At 34.5% G+C, this 24,375-nt stretch overlaps 1 protein-coding gene across 2 annotated transcripts in view; it reads left to right on the top strand.

The window, feature by feature from the left end:
- Positions 1–24,375, top strand: part of KIF6 (kinesin family member 6) — a 139,126-nt gene that overhangs the window by 24,659 nt on the left and 90,092 nt on the right. For both annotated transcript variants that reach the window (XM_085219426.1, XM_031552404.2), the window contains 4 exons: positions 7,288–7,494; positions 9,713–9,856; positions 10,255–10,341; positions 14,630–14,733. In XM_085219426.1, coding sequence (XP_085075552.1) covers positions 7,288–7,494; positions 9,713–9,856; positions 10,255–10,341; positions 14,630–14,733 — 542 coding nt within the window. The remainder of the gene's footprint in view (positions 1–7,287; positions 7,495–9,712; positions 9,857–10,254; positions 10,342–14,629; positions 14,734–24,375) is intronic.

The following is a 24,375-nucleotide window of genomic DNA, read 5'->3' on the forward strand; positions in this document are numbered from 1 at the left end:
TGTGTTCGAATATGAATTATAAATGGTGGTAGGTTGTTTTTTTGTTTTTCTTCAGAAGTCTGAAAACCTGTAAATATTATTGATAGAAAACTTACTAATGTGAGTGTTTTGGCATAGCAAATGTTACACTATTTACACCTTTCTTGCAGTTTGGGTTTTTTTTTTTTTTTACTATTAGTAACTATGGTAATTATGTACAGTAAAATTATCTTTGGTGCTGTTTAATTCAGGGCAGTAAACAAAAAATGTTTAGCAGCACACTGTGAGAATACTTTCTTGGAATTACTATCACTTATTGCAGCAATATGTACTTTATTTTGTGTAAATGCTAACATGATTTTAAAAAATCTATTTGGATGGATTTCACTATAAAGGCTTTATTAAGGTAGTTATCTCACTGTTGCTTTGCAACAGGTATGTTTCAATTCAGTTCAGAGAGTTTTCTGAGTGGTGCTTCTCCCTAGATGCTATAAAGCTTACCACTTGTTATCTTTTGGCCTTTCTGACTTTAGGTGAAGGGAGTAATTTATAATATGACTTAATGGAGTGAGTGTTATCAGAAATTAGAGATCAATGATGTGATTTAAGATAGAGGCTTATGACATCAACCATAAGTTCTCTAGAGATTCACATTTTTAAGCCTTAATCGAATTGTGATAACATTTCCTGACTTCAGAAAAGATGGAAACTCTGGAAACTCTATTTAAGTAAGCTTTAAAAGACGCAAGATGAGTTAACTTAAACAAAAAAGTAAGTAAATGAAAGACTGCTTTATCTATCACTTTTTTAATGATGAGGAATTTAGGACTAAAATAACTGTCATGGATTGAATAAGAAATCTGAGGCAGAATAGCAGTCTTTAAAATGGCAGTCTAATACCTCAGACCTGAGGTAATTCCTATTTGAAAAGTTGTGATACTGTTTTGAAAATAAGAATGATTACTTGGGACTTTATGGCTGCATTTTTGCCCTTGCAATAACAAGAAAAAGTGTTAAAAATTTTTAAGATATTCTGTAGGCTACATTTATTCATTAAATATCTGAACCCAAGAGAAAATTTAAAACGGGATACTTCTTTCCTGTATAGATCATGTAGGTAGTAAGAGGGCAAAAAAATATTAATCTGCTCTAATTAGTGAGAGTTGATTTTTATAGTCCAGTATGAGAGCAATACTATGTTCCAGTTTAGATGTGTGCTATGGGCTATGGAAATGAAAAAAAGAAAAAAAAAAAAAAACCTGAATGCATAAATGCTTCTTAACATAAAAATCTAAATATGAAATTTTTCTTTTATATTTTGCCAGGGGGAAATGGGAAGAGACAAACTCAGAAAACTGATTATTGCGTTGGCTTCTCTTTCAACTGAATAAACCTGATGGCTCTTTCATTTGTTTTATCCCTACAAAACATGGTCTCTTGTAATGTTTGAAGGCATAAGGATCTCACCAATAATTTAGTGGAAAAATATAGATTTATTTATATTTACGTTTTTAAGTCAACTCTATGATTTAGATAGCTCAGATACAAGCAAACAAGGGATATCAGAAGTTAATTTGCATATATGACTGGTAGCAAAAGCATCTTAAAAAGCTCATTTAGTTTTCAGTAATGTTCACAGTCATTTTATTTTGGTATATATACTATTAATATGCCTTCAGTTTAAATGTTCTTTTTTAATATCTTGAAACCAGAATATCTTGTTATCACTATCCTTTGGAGTAATATGCTGAACCTCTGTGATTTAATTACTACTTAGTTCTTTTTAGTATTTCCTTTAAAACAGCAGAATAAGGTAGAGACAGTAGCCTTCCAGAGGCACATATCAATTTCAAAACTTTAATCTTTTTGTGAGATTGACACTTTTGAATACTACAATTGTGGGTATGTTTAGCGTTTGTTTTTCCTCTAATGAAGAATCGCTTCATTTTATTGTGGAAGGAAATGTTTTTACTCCATGGTTTTGCAACTATAATACTCCATTGTTTAAATTTGGAAGACAGTGTATACTGCTCAGTATTTGTTCCATCATTTAAAACATTTAAAGTACTCACGGGAGAAGCAGTAAGTTTTTGGCAGTGCCTTAGTATGTTTTTTCAAGAAAGAAGGAAACTTTAAAACATTTAAGGATAGTTATGGGGACTGACTTGTGACCTGTGAATTGGACTCATTTCTTTTATTTTTACTGTCCATTAGTGTTCTCAGAAGTATATTTAGGGAGCCACTGGTAGTGTTTGAATTCATTGCTTTCTAGAGGAAATATGAAAAACAGGATTTGAACATGTGGACATAGCAGATTTAGTGACACTTGCTAAGAAAGTGCTATCCATGTTAGAGCTTCATTCTACAATGAATTAAAATTTTCTGCTTTCCAAGATTGCTCATTGATATCAGCTGCTAAGTTATTTCTACTCTTACAAACCTGCTGTATAGCAACATCAGAAGCAAATGGTATTACTGTTTCAGCGCAGGTGCTTTCATTTCAGTGTGTGGTAAAGCAATTACTGTGTCATACATATTGCTTTGAGTAGTCCTCAAAATGCTCTAGGATTCGTATGGATAAAAGGCATTGTACAATGTAAATAATATTCTCACTGGGAAATAATTACTTAAAGCTACCTCAATTATCATGCTCTAAATTGCACTTGTTGCAATTATGCAACAGTAAGGCATAGAGCATTGGTTTCCAAAATCCGGGAAGTCAGATAACATCTACTTTATTTATATTTTCATAGCAATGAATTTGCAATTGTAACTGTAAGAAGCGTACATAGATAATCCCAAAAATCCCCTTCACTCGAACTGTGTCAATCAAAAGGAACTAAAGAAGTACTAAGATCTCGATCATCTACCAAATATGAAGGCAGTGAACTTCCTATTCTTGTATTTACAAATTCTTCCATGTTATATGGTTCTGTAGAAACCTGAAGGGTTAGACAGATACTCATTGCTTTCCAACACAAGACTCTCTGCTCCTTTCACTTTGCAATCTGTGCTCTCCTATGCATCATTAGAATATTTTAAGGATGAATTTCAACCAGAGAAACGGGCAGCATTAAGCTTCTTTAGTATCAACCTTGTACACAGCAGCCATTTTCTTGCCATCTGAAAAGGACTAAATCTGTCAGAATTCCTTTATTCAGTAATCCATCTGATAGACCATCTAGAGACCAGAGAAAGTCTGTTTGATATCTGCATTGGATGCTCTCACTGTTTTCTATTAGCCCTTGTTAAAGAACTTGATAATGAAAAAGAGCACAGAGAAAAATAAAAACTTGTACCTTTCCACTGAGACATTCTCTCAAGAAAATGGGACTAGTCCCATAAACAGAGGAATCAGCCTTTTTTCATTTGTGCATTGGTTATTTGCTAATTCACTCATACAAGAAAATCATATTATTTTCAATGTCTAAACAATTTGATTTAAAGAAGAAAAGATTCACTGAAGCAATATTAAGCAGCCAAGCTGAGATAGTTTGTGATATGGGCTGAATGACTGCATTTAATGCCTATGAGATCTTTTTGTCTCAGCTGTTCTGAGCTCTTCTGCATTTTCTCTGAGAGTATTTGGCAGCCATAATCAATACATTCTTCCAGATTGTAGCAGCTTATGTAGGTCTAATGCTCATTTTCAGTCTTTCATATATATTTTTTTTCAATTTAAGGAACTTTTCCTTCTTAGGGACTCGGTCATTGAAAACTCTAATGAGGCCAGTAGCCTCCAGTTTCTTACTATTCTTTGTACTAAAAACACTTGTAATATCAGCAAACAAAAGATTGGGAACTGCATCACTTCTTCTAAGACAGATAACAATTGAAGTAAGGTCAATTACTTGGGCTGCAACAATTTCTGGACCTTTCATGAGATATTATTGCTTGACAGAAACATCCAAATTGGATGCTTCTTGCAATTTGGTTGTACAGTAGGTTTTCATTTAATTAGAAACCACTTTCTTGTAGCTGCTGTATAAATAGTTGTAATGTATAGTAGATATGTGACTTAAAACATTTTATTTAATTTTGGCAGATACAGGTATGCCCTGATTTTGTTGAAAAGTCAAATAGATTGCATGTCCTGGAAATCTGGCTTGTATACATTTTCCATCGTCAAACCAAACAATGTTGCTTTATGAAAATGTGATCTTGAAAGATATGTTACTGAATTCCTCTTTTACCATGCCACAAATGGGCAGCAACAGTTGACCTGATCTTAATTCCTTTGTATTTTTCACGAGTATCACAAAGAATCTGAAGTCTGCTTATGTGATTTATGATGTCACAGAATTCATGGAAAAAATTATTTCTTTAAAAGTAACTGCAGCTCATCTGTTATTCTATATATAGCCTTCACAATAGCAACCATCTGCTGAAAGCCAGTCCATTCCCCTCTTCTTTTTTTCCCTTCATCACATCAAATTAGCATGAGTATGATTTCATATACATATGTTTGGAATACTGCTAACAAAGCCAAGACGAACTCCAAAAGCCACTGAAGAAACCTTGTAGTAAATTGAGACACTGTTTAGGAGATTTTGTTTGGCTTTGTTTTCTGTTTTCAAATTTCCTAAACAGCTGAATCATGATAGTCAGAAATTGCATATTACTGACTTTATTGCATAAAAATATTGAAAAATGTGACCTTAATATTGGACTAAAAACATTGACATTTCTGTTGCTTTGTGCTTTTCATATACTCTTACAGTAGAAGAGGTATTCAGTAAAATATTGTTTCCTTCAAGATTACACTGTGGTAAAGCAACAGTGTTTGCCCTCATACTGGAAAGTATATGCAAGAGATTTTTGAGGGCTTGCAGCCTAATCTCTTCATTGACATGCTCAGGGCACATCTCTGTCTGCTGAAATTGAATGAACTGTTGTCTGTTTAAATTTGTATTGCCTTATACTTCCTGTGAGGATTCTTTACAGTTCCATTATGTGAGAACAGCAAAGTGGAGATATACATTTTTACAGTTTGTTTCTATAAGTGTATTGATTAAAACATGGTACTACTCTGAAGAAGGACAGTATTGAAATAACAGTTTAGAATTCTAGCCAATGACTTCCTAATCAGCTTCATTCATTTTATGTTTGGAAAAAAAAAAAAAATCGAGAAGAAAACAATGAGTATCTTATGACCAATCCAGCATAACCTACTTTTAACATGAAAAATCAAGTTGTGTTTTGCCATAGACAATAAATTTCTAATAGTGCAAATCTTGTACTGAGCAACATTTGGAATTCTGAAACTTGGTGTCCAGAGCTATTTTCTTCCTTTTCTTAACTTCATTTGCCTTTGCTGGGGTTAAGCAGGTATTACTAAAAGTGTATATTGAAATAAATGAGTTTTTACTGCACAGTGAAACTGAAGAATGCTTGTTCTGAAGTATGATCTTCTGTTTCTTGAATACATTTAGTGGCTTTACCTCATCTCTTGTATTTCCAAAGCTAGACTCATACTGATATTTAGTCTGGCTTAGGCTTGTCTGCACTGCAGTGTGACTCATGCAATGATTGTAGCGAAGAATGTCCTTAAATCTTAATTCTCCTGAGATTTCAGAGCTGGAAAAATAGAATATCCAATCTTGTTTTGCAGAGCTGCAATAGTAAAATCATAGCTCTCACAGTCTCATAGTAAAATAAATCAGAATTGTTGTATAGACTGTATTTTAGCTATTCTTAGGAGAGCTTTCTTGCTTTTCAAACTTCAAGGACCTATGACTTTTTCTGAACTTGTTTATTTTTTTTTCCCATGCCACCACTTGCTGCCCCTTCATTTGTTTGGCTTATCCCCTGAAGGCATCGTATCATGTAGCTGCATTCTAATATGCTGTACAGGATTATGAAATGGTCCTTAGAAATCTGGAAGTAGAGCCAGTGGTTTGCCTTTATTACTCCAAAATTCTTTATCTGTATTAACTAAATGACCAAAACTTTTTTTTTTTGCTTTGAGTTTCACCCTGCTAGGAAATACAGCTAAGGCTGTGATTTTATTACAGATGTTTAAGTTTACAGCATTGGTAAAATTATTCCTGGTCACTACCTACTTGTTCATACACTCTGTGCTGCATTTTTAATTATTCTTGTCGAAGTGCTTTGTACATCTGCACTGTGATTGCTACAAGAGACTGATTCAGGTGGTTTACTATATAAATATATGTTTGAAGGTTTAACTCGATAGACTCTGGAGGTTCCTTCTAGCCCTTATAATTCTGTGATTCTTTTATATATATATATTTAATATATAATATAATTATATTAATATATTATAATAATATAATTATATATAATTAATATAATATATATTTTTTTTTCCCAAAGCTAAACCTTTTGTGAAAATTCAGTCACGACATGTGAACTTGTGAGTTGGCCAAGTTAACTTTTTTGGAAAAAATAATGAAAATTTTACTCTAAAGTTTTACAGAAAATTCTATCTTAGCTATGCTGATACCTAGCAAAATGGTTAAAATGAACTAGTTTTGGTAATGAGATTGAAAACTAGAAGCCAGGTTTGTGCAAAGCTATTGAATATGGAAAAAGGGTTGTCTGCTTGGGAGGAATATAGGAGTGAAGTCAGTGTGCACAAATACAGCCAGGAAAGCTGAGGCCTGCTTGGAATCAAATCTGGCAAGAGCAATAAAGGACAACTTGAAGATGGTCTTTATGTCAAGAGCAAAAAGAATACTAGGAAAAATGCTAATTTATGAACACTCAGGAATTTTCATAATCCTGACTAATTATATATATATATATATATATATACATACATACAAAGGAGTTTTAACAAACAAGCTCAACTGTTTTCTGTATCTCTCCAGATTTATTCATTATGCATTTTAGCTTTCAAAGAGTATTTAACATTCAAACCTGTTTGAATGTACGAAAATAGAACAAAAAGGAGAGGAAGGAAGAGTAATTCACAATAATATCAGGGCAAAAGGTATCCTCTTGGTGATTAGGAGTTATTAAATTGCTCTCTGATCTATATGCCCTTTACTAGTAGTATTCCTTAGTATTGTGAGGCCAGCTGCTTTGCTGATGTCCTCAGTGTTAGAATATCTCAGAAGAAACAGAAACATAACTGCTCGCTCACAGTACAATCTGTCTCAACTAAAATTATCCAAGCACTTGACTGGAAAGTGAGTGGGTAAATTGTCCTGGGTTCTTTCATGCTTGTTATAGGTGAAGTAGGCCATAAATTAGATAATTCCAATTTCCTAATTTTGCAGGTATGAAAAGCAAAATGGATATATTAAATAAGCACTAAATACTCTCAATTTTCTTTTGTTGTAGACCCCAATGAACCAAGCCTCAACTCGATCTCACTGCATTTTCACTATTCACATCTCTAGCAAGGAACCTGGATCTCCAACTATCCGACATTCTAAGTTGCACTTAGTAGACCTTGCAGGATCAGAGCGTGTTGCAAAGACTGGAGTTGGAGGTCATTTGTTGACAGAAGCCAAATATATCAACTTATCATTACATTATTTAGAGCAGGTAAAGTTCAAGCAGCATGAAGCCGTTTTCTTGTAGTACAATCCCAGTGAAAAATGTTCAGTGTGTTTTTAATATTGATTTCCATGTTCAGTTGATCAAGACTGTGTATTTGCTGCAGTTTTTAAAAATGTTTGAGTTGATCATTCCTCATCTGAACTAAAATTTTCATTTATCTAAATCTTAGTAAGTAAATCACAGGGCTGCGTTAGCTATGCAGGCAAGAACAGGGACTCTTGAGCATAACATATAACTGATGGTAAGTCTCGATTTTACTTTTTGCTTAATGCTTTTCCTAAATTTTTCAGTGAAGCTAAGCTATATGTGAGTGACTGTAAGTGCTCTCTGCTGTTATACTTCATTAAAGGTACAATTTTACAAAAAGTGATGCTATATATGATAGCTTTTAGGTTAAGCAGATTAATGAGGTCTCAAGGTAGTTTATTTCACTCAGTTGAAATGAAACTCTGCCTTAAACTGTAATTTAAATAGTCACATTACAGTCCTGGTTCAGTAATATTATTAAGATCAGACCTAACAATATTAAAAATAATAATAATCTTACTATAATACAATGATAATGTGAACATCCTTTTAAATCATGTCAGAAAAAGCCAATTATTTTGTTATCACACCTTGCTGGCTTTAGAAGATTCAGGTTCAGTTCAGATGCTGGATAATGTACGTTGGTCTTTGCCACTTGGTTAAAGAACAAAATTTCCTTATCCTTTATATTTGTCCACCTTTCTTTTACAGATTTCTTGACTGGATTGTGAAATTGATTTAGGTGAGGTTTTATCTAAGGGACTTAATTCCATCTCCTCAGTTATGTGACTCTTGAATGTGACAGAGGCTTCAGCATCATGAGAGATAGTTATATAGCTTTTCAAGACAGTGGAGAAAAGCTCAAATTCTTCCTGAGCTTCAGATTTCCTGCACGAACTTCAGCAAAAATTGAATTTCTTTGTAACATAGTTGCTGTTATTAACAGAAATAAGATATCTTCCCTCTGGCTCTTATCCTATCTTGCCAATTTGGATTGTAATCTCTGTACGGAAGAATCTGAAAGTATACTTATTAATGTATACTCTATATTAGTATAAGTTAATACTATATATATATACACTATATATATATGTTAGTTTGCAATATTACATACTATGTAAGATAAATATCTTTCCACCTAATGAGCTGTAGTACACAAGATTTTAAAATTTGGATCCAGAAAACTGTATTCAGGTTCCTTTATGTGATAATAATTTTCATATTACCATCAATTCCTATGAGGACTGCTGGCATAAGATTTATAGTAATAAGAAATTTGAACTTTTTGAAGACTTCTAAGATAAAGGAGCCAATAAAAATGTTAGTACTAAATTTTGTAAAACAACAGTTCTCTTTTTGTATTAAAAAAGACATATGGAGCTATATAACGTTTACTGAAGGAAAACCAACTCCTAGCCACTTACAATAGCTTGCACAACTCATGTAACTACAGTTGTTTTTTTAAGTACAGTCCTTGGGCAGCTGTCAGTTCAAATCTTTTACCCCATAATCTGTTGAAATACAATTTAGCTTTTTATTTAATAATAACTAGGTCCCATAATGTAAGGAGCTCAGAATGGAAGCTGAGAATGTTAGGTGTATCATTTCCTTTTTGGCCAAGGTGCATATGCCAAACAGTGTTGTTTTTCTTTCTCTGGTGGTAAATTGTAGTAGTGTACTCTTTTAATAGCATATAGTATGCACATTTCAGGACATTTCCTTGGAAATCGGTGAATTGATCTCTAAGAACCATGTGCTTTAAGATTGTGTCATTTAAAAGTGTGCTTCAGCCGATGTTAGGGAAGTTTCTACATGAATACTATTCATATTTTACTTTATTACTACACTAGGAAAAGTATTTTCAGTAAGTTGCTACATCTTTGGCAAGTCTGTTATTTTTGTTATCATGTTCAGTTTCCACACTGCTGAGTAAAGCTAGGATGTAATAACATTAACCATATTTGGTTTTTAGGTTTAGTGCCTACAAATATGCAGACATAATGAAGCTGAAGTGAAAGTTACACCAATAAAATCAGAGGTTTTTCAGCTAACTGTGTTTATAGCTGTAACTTTTATTGTAATAGAAGTTTCAGTCACTAAACAGGTTTTTCTTCTTTCCATGTCAGTTATTGATAGGCAAATTTAAATGCCTTTTCTATTTCTACTGTTGTTCCAGGTAATAATTGCACTTGCAGAGAAAAACCGATCCCACATTCCCTATCGAAACTCTATGATGACCTCAGTGCTAAGGGACAGTCTGGGAGGAAACTGCATGACCACAATGATTGCAACACTCTCTTTAGACAAAAGAAACATAGAGGTTTGTTTGTTATTTCTATATATGATGCAATTTTGTACCCATAGTGATGTTCTTGTGTTTGATTTTTAGATATGTAAAGATAAATGTAAGAATTTACAATAGCACACTGGCAAGTCTCAAAACTTTATCATACAGCTGATTAAACTGACTGTAATCTCTGGCTAATGGAGGTCAGTTTTTCATTTTTTTATTCACTGGGGATATACATTTTCTATTGTGATCTGGCATGTAAGTATTAGCTGATCTCAAAGGAGGGAACAATACTTAAGGCTCCAGTTTCACTCCATGCGCTGGATGGGAGTACCCATGCACACAAAAAGAAACTTAGTTCAATAAGATCATCAGCAGTCCGCTATACTTGCATGGTGTTAAGATAACCGAGATTTTTCTTTTTCTAGGAATCTATATCAACTTGCAGATTTGCACAACGAGTTGCTCTTATTAAAAATGAAGCAGTTCTTAATGAAGAAATTGACCCCAAATTGGTGAGAAACATTTAGGGGCAGAGGGAAGACTGCTTAGTTTTAATTTTTATGATCAATACCAATCACGTGGGTTTTTTGTTGCAAGTTTCAGTCTTTTCTTTAAAACAACTACTATTCATAGTTTTCCTTTTGGAACTGATTGTAATTAAACTAACATAAAACCCCTAAAGGCTTTTTGAATTGTGACATTCTTTATCTTTTTATTGCTTCATTTAGATTTGTAGTTTCTAAATCATAGCCACACATAATTGGATGTCCCTAGAATTCTTTAAAAATGTACCAAAATGACTTGTCACTTGGTGATATTTTTTTCCTCTCCTTTACTTTAATTACATACATGTTACCTTGGATTAAAGACTTTAATGTGTTAATTATTTTCCCAATAGTGTTTTCCATGTAATCAGCCACTAAAATTGTCATAGAAGTATTGCTTGAGTTAACTTGAAGACAGCTAGCAATATAGGTATGAACATACAGAGCTGTACAATGTAGATGCCCCTCAATTTTCTCATTTGAGGTTTGTGGCAGTTTCAAACTTTTAGCAACACTGGTGGTCTTTTAGGGGCTAGTCTGTGACAATACCATTGTGTCAGCTATGCTTCTAACCTAGCTTTGTCCTTAGTGTCTGTGGAAGTTTGGTGAAAGCAGCTGATTTTCAGTATCTCATGTCTAGATGACTCAGTACCTTTAATACCATGCTACACCAATTGAATTGGCCTGATGTCAGCATTTCTCCAAATAAATTCTTCCTGTTAGTTGGTCTTGAAATTTAAATAGTACATAGAAAGCAAGAATGATTTATTCTCCAGACCCTCTTCTCTCCTTTGCTTTACCTTTCTCAAGCACATTGTAGCCTTGTTTATAAAATCAATAGGATGAATTTTACATAACATAGAACTGCTTCTCACTTTTCTCTATTTGTCATTGTCTATAAATAACTTATTAAAAAGAAAAAAAGTAGTTGGGAAGAAGAAAATGTTATTCGCAGAAAATAAAAATTTAGTGAAGTCATTTGAATTTAAGTTTTTACTTCAATAGATGCTTCGAGATAAAACAATTCCAAATGTAACCCCTACATTACAATTCTTTTTTTAGTAATGACTGTGCATTAGGGAGACAATATACCAATATTAGCGCAGTCATTTTTGTAATGAGGAAAACAGTAAGACTAATTTCAATCGCGTCTGGATGTGTTACCATTTTGCCAACACTTTTTTGTTATCTTTGAACTTTATTTAATGTACTTGCTAATATTTTAGGTTTTTTTCCCTTAGGAAGTATTTGGAATGGATGCAATTAATATAGCTTTGATATTATGGTACATACTTTATGAAACTTGCCCTATAGGTGATTGATGGTTCTTGTAGCTGGCTCTGTAAATAACTTTTTTCTCTCATGCTTTAAGGTATTTGTAGCTGCACTATGTTAAGCACTTTTGAAATTAGGATACTCAGTCTGTCCTTCAGAGTATGTTTAGCACATTGTAGTGCTGAAGTAAACGGGACATCTCTGGCATAGCAAGCACATGATGTATGATCTGGCATGATGGATTTTGACCATCATAAAACATGATGAAGGACAATATACCTTGGTGCAAGTAATCCAGTGATTTCTTGATCATAGTTTCCTAACAAGTGTAGAGTTAAGAAGCCTAAGCGCAGCTGACGGTAAAACCAGCAAGAAATGTAAAGAGCAAGTAGAAGGTCTTGTATAAATAAACTGACATCAGTGGAGCTCAGTAGAGCTGAAGTTGTGCTGCAAAGCAGAATAAAGGAATCTTTTTACTGACTACGTCTCCCTAATAGGTGAGAATACAGATAAGACAAAGCAAGAATTTGAATTATATGCTACGATTGGACAACAGGCAAAGGGCGCATGTTGAAACTAAATTTTAATTACACATTTGGGAAAAAAAATAGAGATTATGTAACATGTTCACCATATAGGTGGTTAAATATTTAGTTAGGTTCTCCAAGAAGACTATGGAATTTCAATCCTTAGAGGTAACCAAAATGCAGATGAACATGGCCCTAAGTAATGCGTCATATTTAGCCCTGTTTTGAGCTAGGATTCATCTAACAGCTCTTGTGTATAACATGATTATGTGACTCTAACTACATGCCAACTATTTTATCTTGGTTTTTAGCTATCAAAAATAAAAATTCTGCATTAAAAAAATATTTGTAGCAAGGTTATGCTATGAAAGTTTAGCAGTGGCATCACCTCTATTTTTGGATCTTTTCAAGTATCATTATTAATTGTTATTTAAGACTTTCTAAGTACTTTTTTCAGAATATGCTTTTTTTTTTACAAATTTTGTAATAAAATTGTAAAAACAACAAGTCTACAGTTAAATCATTCATAGAACCCTTCCTTAGATGAGGTCTATAGAAATAAGGCAAGCTGGAACAGTTTATGTATTAAAAAGCTAAGAATCATATAAGTACAGTTCCTCCTTGAGCTTGCTCAAGGATTTAGTAAGGACAGGGAAGGACAGAGGAAGTAATTTACACTGATAAAGCACAAAACATTGCCACATTTAAAAAAAAGTTTTTTCTTTTAGTATGTATAACAAAAATTTGCCTTATTTTCTTTTAATATTTGGTTAGTCTTCTGAAATATTTTATATGCTTCTAGCTTTCTATATGTTGGGTGTGTTTGAAGATGTAGTAAAGCTTTTCATTGAAGACTATATTTAAAAGACTTAGATTTAATGTAATTTTCAATATTATGTGAAAAAATATTTTTTTAAGTATTAAATACATTTACTAAGGAATTGGTCAATTTGGCATGCTATGACAGATAATGATATGCTATTTGAACAACTGGATTGCATGATGTATGCTAAGGATGTTACTGATAAGAGAGATCTGTGAGAGAGGGTACACTTATCATTCCAAAGCTGTATATATGGACACAATGAAGAACTATAGATGGATTTCGGCATTCTCTCTATGAGAGAGATGTCAGATGAAAAATTAAGTTCAGTTTGTTTGTTTAACTTTGCTTTCCAAGAGCGTGAGAACAACAACAACAACAAAAAGACAACAAGCATATCTTTCTGTCATTTCTTTCTTTGCTTTATAATAGCTAATCATGAAAAACTGTCCTTTCATAGCCACAGAAGCCTTTGATTGACTTGGAACACATGCAGGCTCCTGACCATTTACTACATCCTGTAGAGCTATACTCCACAAGTTTGGTATGTCTTGCTCTGCTGGATCATTTAGCAAATAAAGCAGAAGTGGACTCAGGAGGATTACAAATCCAACCCCTCTTGTGGAAAAGGCAGGAGAACACAGATACCTTGATTTTATGTGGCTATATGCTCACTGGAATTTGTTGCCCACCTTAACTACCTGTAGCATATTCCCAGGGATTTTGTCCAAATGTCTGCTGTTGCAGGACTCTGTAGAGCTGATTGCCAAGGACAATGTCCAGAAGTCTTTTGACTATCTATGCACTCATATACATCTAAAAAAATTACTGGACTTCTGATACATTTGAGCCATTGTAAGGTAATGCATTCTTAAAATCAGTCTTCAAGCAACCAAAAACTTGCTCATTCATATTTTAGGCTTGCATATTGTTTCTGTTTTGTAGAATTTGACTTTAGAATGATAATGATTTCCAAAATATACTTTCATACAGTTTTCTTTACAAAAGTACAGCCTCCAGTAATCAGCTATTCAAATCTAAAGATCTTTTGCAGTTCATGTCACTTCTGCCATCATTACTATTTATAATTCCATTCTCATTATGTTGATTTATAGTATTCTTTAGTAGTTAGCAACTGATACTTTGTGTAGATAAAGTATGCTTTAATAAGTTACTAATGGATTATTACATATAAGATTAAAATACTAAGATACTATTTTGGAATTCCTGATTCTAAATGGAAGGGGAACATCACTTTTGGTATGCAGTTCTCTTTCTGACAGACATCAGTTCCATTTTAAGTCTGTTTTCATCACTAGTAGGCAAAACTAAATTTTTTGCTCACTTTCCTCTTATGGCAAATTATTTTTTTCTGTACAGCCATATCTTCTAACAGAAAGTTTACTGAGTCTGGATGACTTGGATAACTTACGTTATTTTTATAAATGGGGAAAAAAAAAAAAGTACTTGTTTATATTTAAGGTGTTTTAGCTGTTCTTAAAGAGAAGAGATTACTTTGTTTTTCTTTATTTCAAGCAAATATTCCCTAACCTCTACTTTCTAGTATAAAAATCATAACCTAGCTAATCATTTTTAGGTGATGCTTGTTTTTATGCTTTGCTGTTTGTAGATGATTATTCAGCTGAAAAGGGAGATCCAAGAGTTGAGAGATGAGCTGGCAATGGTGACTGGCATGCAAAGAACATCACAGCTTTCACAAGAAGAGTTACTTCAGTAATGGCTTACATTTTTCTAATTTTCTTTTGTGGTAATAGTTTTAATTGGTTTATTTGGTATAAATGTTTAAATTCATCTCAGAGTTCAGTTTCTCAGAGTGAGTACTAAAGTGAGTTTATGTGCCAAGTTAGAATGACAGTTTGCCATGAAAATCTGTATGAGTCTATGCTTTTGCAACCTCAGGTTTGAGGAACTGAAATAAACTGAATGCAAGGAATGGGAATGCCTATCAGATGACAGGCAAAAAAGTGTTGTATAATAGTGTAGAATAACAAACTTTCTGAAAATTGGATATAAGATCTAAGTAAAAATAAAGTGTTCTTGTTAAGAACTATCCTACTGCAGTGTTACTTTGACATATGTCAAGATAAAGCTTGCATTCCTAAAAAAAAAAAAATTAATGCCTTAAGAGACAAACTTAATTTTTTTACTGTATATGCTATTGATAATGCATGAGTGTTATAATATCTTGCAGCTTTTTAGTAAAGGATCAGTATGGAATATAAGAATTTGGCGTGCAATGTAAAAATATTTAAGTATATTGCTCTAGAAATAATGCTTCCTATTTATTTCCATAGAAACTACAAAAGAGATAAAGAGAATAATGCCATGACTTGATAGAACAAATTCTCAGCTAAAAAAATGTTTTTCAACATTGTCACTACCATTACCTATGAATTTTCATCACTGTACAAAGAAGCCTGCATGCTACACTCAACTCCCAGTGGAAGTTGCCACCCACTACCTCACGTGCTCATTTCCACTGCTTAATCTCCATAAATGTTCACCAAGCATTGATGAATGTCAAAAGGTGCCATTTTTCCATGTGGATAAACTCAGTTTCATACCTGCTTCATACTAACTTCATATTAGGCACCAGTTTTGTCAGACTGCCCCTCTGCTGCCACCTGTTGCACAGCAACAAAATGTAACAGTATTGGTGGGAAGGTTCAGCCTCCTATTATTGTACCACCACCATCTGCCTCTAATGTTGGGGGCCAGCATAATAGCACAGGAGGCATTACTTTGGGAGCAACACCTAGGTATAAAATTTCAAAATGGCTACACTCAAATCCCAGTTTTGAAACACTGATTGATTCTGTGGAATCAATCTATTAATATCTTCCCCTCATTTGTATAAAGCAGTAGTAACTGACTTGGGATTGTTTAGCTTGATGTAGAAGCTGAAAAGTTGATTGGTTTTAATTTCATCCAGAAATGGCACAGGGGAATACTGTAAGTACTATCCAGGAGATTCTGGAGACATGCAGAATTCTGCCTCATTGGAAGTTGTTATTCTTCATTGTTTTGTTTTGATTTGATTGGCTTTAATTCGGGAATGAAATTATATTCTTGTAAAGGGTGAGAAGATGGACATAGATAGAAGATAGCATTATACAATATTTCTTTAAAAAAAAAAAAATCTGTTTTCAACATAAGCAGTTACCAATATAATCTTCCAGCTAGAAAAGTCCACCCAGTTTCTGCTGGGTTAATGATGCAGTGTTTAGGTAGTACTGGATGTGTCAAAGGCATAGAAAGGAAATAAGAGATATAATGAGGAACAGAGTAATGTTTTTCCTTTGTCTTTTTCTTTCTTCCTTTCTCTTTTTCTTTTTTTCTTTTTTCTTTTTATTGGAAGAGAGAGATGGATTTGAAGAATTGACTATTCAGTATATAAAAAAAAAAAAGTGAATGCTTTCAGCCTGAGAGTTGTGGTCAGTGGTGCTATGTCTAAGTGGAGGGCTGTGTGGCAGTGTCAAGTGGTCTACCCCAGGAGTGTCTGCCCTGGGACCAGTATTCTTTAACATCTTTATTGGTGATCTGGATAGTGAGATCGAGTGCCCCCTCAGCAGGTTTGCTGAGCTGAGAGGTGCTGCTGAGATGGCAGAAGAAAGAGATGCCATTCAAAGGGACCTTGTCAAACTTTGAGAAGTGGGCCCATGTGAACTTAATGAGATTCAACTAGGCTGAGTGCAAGGTGTTACACTAGGGTTGGGGCAATCTCAGGTATGTATACAGATAGGAAGAAGAACTCACTGAGATTAGCTCTGTGAAGGATTTGGGAGTTCTGGTGAATGAAAAACTGGACAAGAGTCAGCAGTGTGTGACTGCAGCCTGGAAGATGAACTGCATCCTGGGTTGCATCGGGGGTGGCCAGAATGGTGAAAGATGTGATCATCTCCCTGCTCCTGTGATGTCCTATCTGGATTGCTGCATTCAGGCCCGGGGCCTTTAGCACAAGAAAGATGCAAAGATATTGGAGTGGGTCTAGAGGATGGCTATGAAGGTTATCAGAGGGCTGGAGCACCTCTCCTATGAAGAAAGGCTGAGGAAGCTTGGGCTTGTTTAGTATGGGGAAGAGAAGGCTCTGAAGAGATGTCATTGCAACACTTTTCTGTACTTAAAGAGAGGCTATGAACTGGAGGGAGATGGTCTTTTTATATGGGCAGGTAATGTTAGGAGAAGGGGAACAGTTTTAAACTAAGAAGGAAGATGTATGTTAAATGTTAGGAGGAAATTGTTTTACTTAAAAAGCGATGAGGCACTGACACAGGCTACCAGAGATGTTGTGGATGCCCTATTGCTGGAGCTGCTCAAGGCCAGGTTGGATGGGGCCCTGGGTAGTCTTGTCTGGAGGATGGCATCCCTGTCCATGGCAGGGGAATTGGAGCTAGGTGATATTTGAGGTCTCTTCCAACCCAAGCCATTCATGATTCTACCAAAAGTCGCTCCATATTTCTATATACATCTTGAGCTTTCTTTCATCTGATGACAATATTTGTGGTCATGCTAGCCTAGGTCTCTTTAAGCATCCTGTCACTATTGGTTTTGAGCATTTACAAATATCAATAGATAGCATTCAAGTTTTTGGTCTCTGCTGAGAGTCTTTCAATGCGTGACATAGCAAATATTTATGAAAATTCTGTATGTGGAGACTGTCTGAGTTTGGAGCTACTTATTATCTGGAGACTTTGCACAAATTAAAGAATAAATATAAAAATGTGTAATACAAACAGACATACAGAGTTGAATAAGGGCTGACAAAGTCATTATTTACTATTGCTGGAAAATGTTTATGTTGTGGTTTGCATCAAGTTTTGTATATACAGTGAAGCATAAATATTACTTAACATGTAGATCAGACTTATAACAAGCAGAAGAGGGAAAGGAATACGATATAAGTGATAATGCAACATACTGTGCTGCACAAAGACTGTTGATGTAGTCTACCTAGATTCAGCAAAACCTTCACAGTATTCTCCTGGAGAAGCTGGCAGCCCACAGCTTGAACAAGTGCTCTTTTTGTTGGGTAAAGAACTGGCTGGATGACTGGGCCCAGAGAGTGGTGGTGAATAGAGTTATATCCATCTGGTGACCAGTTGTGAGTGGTGTTCCCCAGGGAACTTATTGGGCCTGTCCTGTTTGATATCTTTATTGATGACCTGCATGAGGGCATTGAGTGCACCTTCAGGAAATTTGCAGATACCACCAGCTTGGGAGGAAGCCTGGGGATAGGAAGGCCCTGCAGAGGTACCCGGACAGACCAGATTGCTAGGCTGCAGCCAATGGGGTGAAGATCAACAAGACTAAATGCTGGGTCCTATCCTTTGGCTACAACAACCCAACCCCAAGCAATGCTACAGGCTTGGAGCAGGGTGGCTGGAAGACTATGTAGAGGGTGGCTGAGAAGGCCAATGGCATTTGGCTTGTATCAGAAACAATGCTGCTAGGAGGAGCAGAGAAGTGATCCTTCTGTACTCACAGCTGGTGAGGTTGCATCTTGAGTACCATGTTCGGTGTTGGGCCCCTCACTGCAAGAAAGACACTGAGACACTGGAGCATGTTCAGAGAAGGGGAATGAAGCTGGGGAACTGACTGAAGCACAAGTCTTATGAGGAGCATCTGAGGGAACTGGAATTATTTAGTCTGCAGAAGAGGAGGCTCAGGGAAACCTTATTGCTCTCTACAACTACCTGAAGGAAGGCTGTGGTGAGGTGAGGGACAGCCTCTCTTCCCATGTAACTAGTGATAAGACTAATTGCACTAGGGGAGATTCAGGTGGGATATCAGGAAAAAACTTCTCTGAAAGAGTGCTTCGGTATTGGAACAAGATACCAAGGAGGTGATGGATTCAATGTCCTGGAGATGTTCAAGAAACATTTAGATGTTGTACTAAGGGGCATGATTTAACAGGAAATATTGGTGATAGGCAGATGGTTGGACTGGGTGGTCTTGGAGGTCTTTTCCAACCTTGGTGATTCTATGATTCACTTTATTCAGAATCACTACTTAATGGTGATCTTATTTGTCTGGAATCTCCTACAGTAATAATATTGACTAATTTCTTTTTTTAGTTTCTGCCTTTTTAACGTGGCCTGAAAGAAAATTATCAAGGTCATTATGGATTTCTAATGCTATTTAGACATTTCTCCTTAGTTAAGATATATTCTCTTTAAACTTATGTGAACTGCATGTCAGCATGCATAGGTATGCATATGTGTGTATATATACATATATAATTCAAGTTTATATGGTTCTTTTCAAAAGACTATCATTTTAAGCAAAGTGTTACTAAATATCATCTTATCAAAATTAGTTTTATTTTAAATGTTTTATTCTGATTCTTTGTTTCAAGAGAGGTTGTCCTCTAGAATTATTCTGTGCCAATTTAAGTATTTATTCTTCAATCCTTAATGCAGATGTTTAAAGGTACAGAGAAGGTCATTGAAAAACTTCAAGCTCTAAGTACATTTTTATCTTGTCTCTGCACAAGTTCTTATCTCGGGCTTTTTAGTAGAAGATAAATGCCAAAATGAATCTAGATATCACGACTACATATGTAGAACCCATACTTGCAATGGTTATGATAATATAGTAGTTGTGATGATAGGTTTTTGCTCCCTATGTGCATTGCAGAAAGTAAATGATTGTGATAGAAATAAGTATTATTATGTTAAATGGTATTTTATTTTTTTCTTACATCGCTTCATTCCACTTGCTTACTTTTAGAGCATTCAAAGTAGTGGGCTGCTCACTGCAATTCAGACTGCTAGGATTATTCAGATATTATGTGAATAAGCTATAGTTCTTTTTTTTTTTTTTTTTTTAGTCACTTGATCCAAGGAAGTGTCTTCAGGAATTTTTTTTTAATTAATGGAAGGGAGAAAATGTCAAATATACTTTCCCCATAACCACTATAATGTCACTATGTCATCCATTATGTTTACCACAAAATGGAAAACAAATGCTCTTGACTTTAATTGTGAATGTTAAATGCTCTTGACTTTGATTATAAATGCTATATCATAATACAACATGAGTGATCAGTCTTGTGAATAAAACTGCAGCTGTCTGAATACTTCAGAATTCTATGTAAAGTGGTAAGTGCTTTATTATGTCGTATTTTTTATTTTACTATTTTATTTTCATAAATGTTAGGCATACACAAATTCTGCTGCTCTCATTTTGTTTATTTGAAAAGCATAGCATAAAAATGAAGCTCTGCTATGTAAGTGGTTCATAATGTAGTTCATAAAATGCTTCCAAAATGCTTGCTTTGGGTCATACAGTTTACTTCCTCAGCCATGAAGGGCTGATCACTTAAGTATTTCTTTAAGCTAAAGAATGAATTTAGTTTAGTTTAAAGGGGAAAACAAAACAAAGCACTTTGCACTACTAAAGAAATCATATCACAGGCTTCTGTATTAAAGTTTAGAACAGAGTGAAATGGCATTGAAATGATTTTATTTATATTTTTTCATGAAAAGCATGCCAGAAGTAAAAGAGAGAGTCCTTTTTGTTGGAGTCATTTGGGATTTGTTGTTGTTGTAAATGAGCTCACTAGCAATTTACAGTGTGTGCCCCGAAAGCCAGGATTTTGAAGCAAAGCCCTGTGCTCCAGAGCACCCACGCTCCCAGAACTTTTGCCAACTGGAATTCTCTGGTAACAGGGATGGAAGTCCTGGCTTAGCACTTCTATTTATTAATAACTTTACCTTATTTCTTTCAGATACATATGTTATAACTGAAGCTTCTATTTTTTACTTCAACAGTCATATAATGTTCATCCTACTCATTTCCTGGATTTCTCATTACTTTTTTCTGTCTTCTTTTCCTGTTTCAACATTGTGACATCTGTATGCTATCATGGTATTAACAATATTGCACTATTCTACAATATAAGCTTTAACATTTGTGCTTAAACTGTTCAACAAATGGTTTCATTTACAAAGCAGGGCAAATTGTATTATTTGTTGATGTCAATGTTCAATTTCTGTTGTAAGGTGGAAGAAATAGAAACTTATTACCTTGCCTTTTGTCAACACAGCTTTGCAAACAGAAAGCAGAAGTTAGCAGGCTTACTGACATATGCTGCATTGGCAATATTCAAGAGAAGCTACCTTAAGTGTAGAGTAGGTTTAAAATGTTTCACAGCAATATTTAATTTAGATGCCTGATTTAGAATCCTGCTAAATCAATGTATTTCTCCAGAGGATGTTCTTTTTCTTATATGCTACACAATATTTAGTGTCTGCATTAAAATAAGTTCAGATTCCTGTAACAGCTACGTATGGGATGATTAAAGTGTGATTATCTTTGTTTAATCTTATATTTTGTTGAAACTGGTCACACTTGAAACAATCAAAAGACAATTTAAGGTCATTATCAAAGATTACAGAGCTTGTTTTCTTGTGGGGAGGTGGGAGGGGGGCAGAAAAAGGAGGGAAGGAATGGAATGGGAAGGAGAGGGAAGGAGGTGATGCATTATGTTATAGTGTTTCTTTTATGTACGTACTTATGTACCACCTACCTGACACATTTTTTTTCTCTGCAAAAACTCTGCATGCATAGGATTAGTTTGGCATGTTTTTCCCTGCATGAGTCAGTCTTGGCCATGTCATAGTCCTTTCCAAAACTCCTTGACTTACAGATCAGGATTCAGGAGTATGCGTTTCATCTTTGGAATTAATGATTTTTGACTATGTGGAAACTCTTCACATATGTTTGTCATATTGTAGCTGTCTTATTTCAAAGGATCTCCTTACATAAGGAGGTACTGAAAATGTCTTTTTTTCTTTTACTTTGTCTTCCTCACAGATTTTTTTTTTTTGTTGTGGTTAATAGGAAGAAAATTTGATGGAAGGGTCAACCTACCATCTGTCTGACTGACTATACCACTTAGAATGGTTCCCAGGAGACAAGTGACAACTCAGAACCTAGCCTTTAGTTTCAGAAGCTTACCTAAAAATAAGTGGATATTCTGCCTCTGGAAGCAATAAATTAAGTTGAATCCATAATTTTATCTGTTAAAATACACTTGTTTGTGTAATTCAGCATCAATATTTAGAGACTTGCCTAGCACACTTTTGGAGTTTACAGGATGAACCTGAACCTCCCAGCAAATTCTTTACCATTGCTCAAATTCCTCATACATACAAAATTGAAGTCTTAAGTTTGAAGTGTACTCTTTAGATATTTTCATTGTATTACAATCGGAAGCAGTAAGGGTTCTTTATCTTTCTTGTCCTGTAGTAGATTTTGTTTGTTTTTAGAGCATTATATAGATATTTGAAGTCAAAGTGTGAAAATCTGTAGAAACAAGACACTTGGGAACTTTTTACTCTTATTTCCCTGCTCTAACAGAACCAAACTTATGCACAAATTTGCAGGACTGTATTACAAACTATCTTATCTTCTGTGTGAATTATATGATGACTTAGGACACCAGTTCCAATACTTAGTTATCATTATCATTACTTCACCCAAGAGTTAATCCACTATATTTGAAGTTAAGCTGTTAATTCTGCACACAGAATATATTATCCTCTGTATATTAGTTATGTCTTAGAGAATTACTGTCATGTCCATTATCCATTTCTATCCACAGTTTTTACTTGACTGGCACTTTTCTCAGAGTTCTCAAGCTTGCTACCTGGCTTGGTGAGATACATGCTCCAGGAACCTCTGAAGATAGACTCACTAATTTACTGACAATTAGTTATGTCAATAATGGTATGTTTGAAGCTGTGGCAGAGTCCTATTATCCATTTGGTCAGTCAGCCTGGCTTCTATAGAAAATTCCACTTAGCTTTTCAGGTTATCTCATAGCTTAATTATATAGGAAAGTTATTGCAAATGTCCATCCAGGTGAATAGACATTTTAATTATTGGCCTTAAGTGTTTCAGTAGCTGTGTTGGCAGCCTTTCTATTTTGCTTGTCATTAAGTTCATAGCTTAAGCATAAAATTGGTTGTTCTTTATGTGAACTTAATTTTGATGTGATATACAATGTTGGTGATCAAAGTTAAAAGGCAAATTCTCCAAGAAATGAATCTTGTTACATTAAAAAGATCAAATTAAGTCCTTCTAAATACACATGCTTAGACCTCGCATCCTATGTGCTATTGAGAGCTCTAAACTTGAAAAACATCCTCTTAGTTGGCTAGGAGTGCTTTCCTGATGTTTTATCTGTGTAATTTACATGCTGGTTCATGGAATCACAAGACTGAATTAGAAGTGGATTTGTTTTCTGTGTTTTTTTTCTTAACATGACTTTTTTTTTTTAATGAAAGGGTAAAATTGAGGTGGCAAAGTGCTTATCTTACCATTCCAGAACTGTGCTACTAGAAAAGAATTGCAGGGAGTATAAATATTGAGGATAGAAAGCTTTTTTGTTTTTTATTCCCTAAATTGTAAGCAGGTTTCATTAAGAATGAATTCCTGAAGAACAGAAAGTGATAGGAGAGAAACCAAGTTGATAATGTAAATGCTGTCTCTGAGCTACAATATTGTATTTGTTTACATTCTTAGGAAGAATGCTATTAAAAGGGAAATTATAAAGACTTTAAGACCAATTCATAATTGGCAGAGACCTCTGTTAGTTTAACAAGTTTCCACTTCAGCTATTTATCACTGCTTTTCTTAGAGTGTTCATCCCTGCATCAGTGTAAGAACAGACTTGTGTTTTCACATAGGTCCAAGTACTGTTATTCAAACTCACCTGGATCAGCACTGCAATACCTTTCTATTTGTATTGTGCTAATATATACAAGTATCAAAATGAGTTTTAAATTAATATTACAAATGATGGATACTGTTCCCTTCACATTGACTTAGAAAATTAGTTTTTTTGATAGGCAGTTCTTACTCCTTTTTTCTTGTTGTATTTGCTTGGTTGTTGTTTTGTGTGTGTGTTTAGGTCTGATGAGCACTGAGAATAAGTACTTTGTTTACTGTTTTCCACCAAAATGGGTCATTGTTTGATAGTTTCATGTTCTTCCTTCTTCAGGGAGTTTCAGTTCGGGAAAATTATTCTTCCTAACTCAGTAGGATTCAGGCACTAGGCTTTGGCACACTATTGCTCCTAGAAGAGTGAATTGGTCATTCTGTGATGGCAGAATGTAGCATTACTAAAATGAAGATGTGAAATTGTAATTATGATCCTTAGAAAATAAGATTAACTAAGAATGGGACAGTCTGCCTGCTAACAATATTTATTATTTAATAATAAAAAAAAGCTTCATTAGTTTCATATTTGTTTCTAAGCAGAAGCAAGGGCTTCTTATCATTCCCTTCTTTGGGCTGCTTTTTCCTATTTTTCTAATTTCTGTTTTAAGAGGACATGTAAATATTAAC

This window comes from Meleagris gallopavo, chromosome 2, assembly GCF_905368555.1.
Source record: "Meleagris gallopavo chromosome 2, MGAL_WU_HG_1.1, whole genome shotgun sequence".
Classification (NCBI taxonomy): domain Eukaryota; kingdom Metazoa; phylum Chordata; class Aves; order Galliformes; family Phasianidae; genus Meleagris; species Meleagris gallopavo.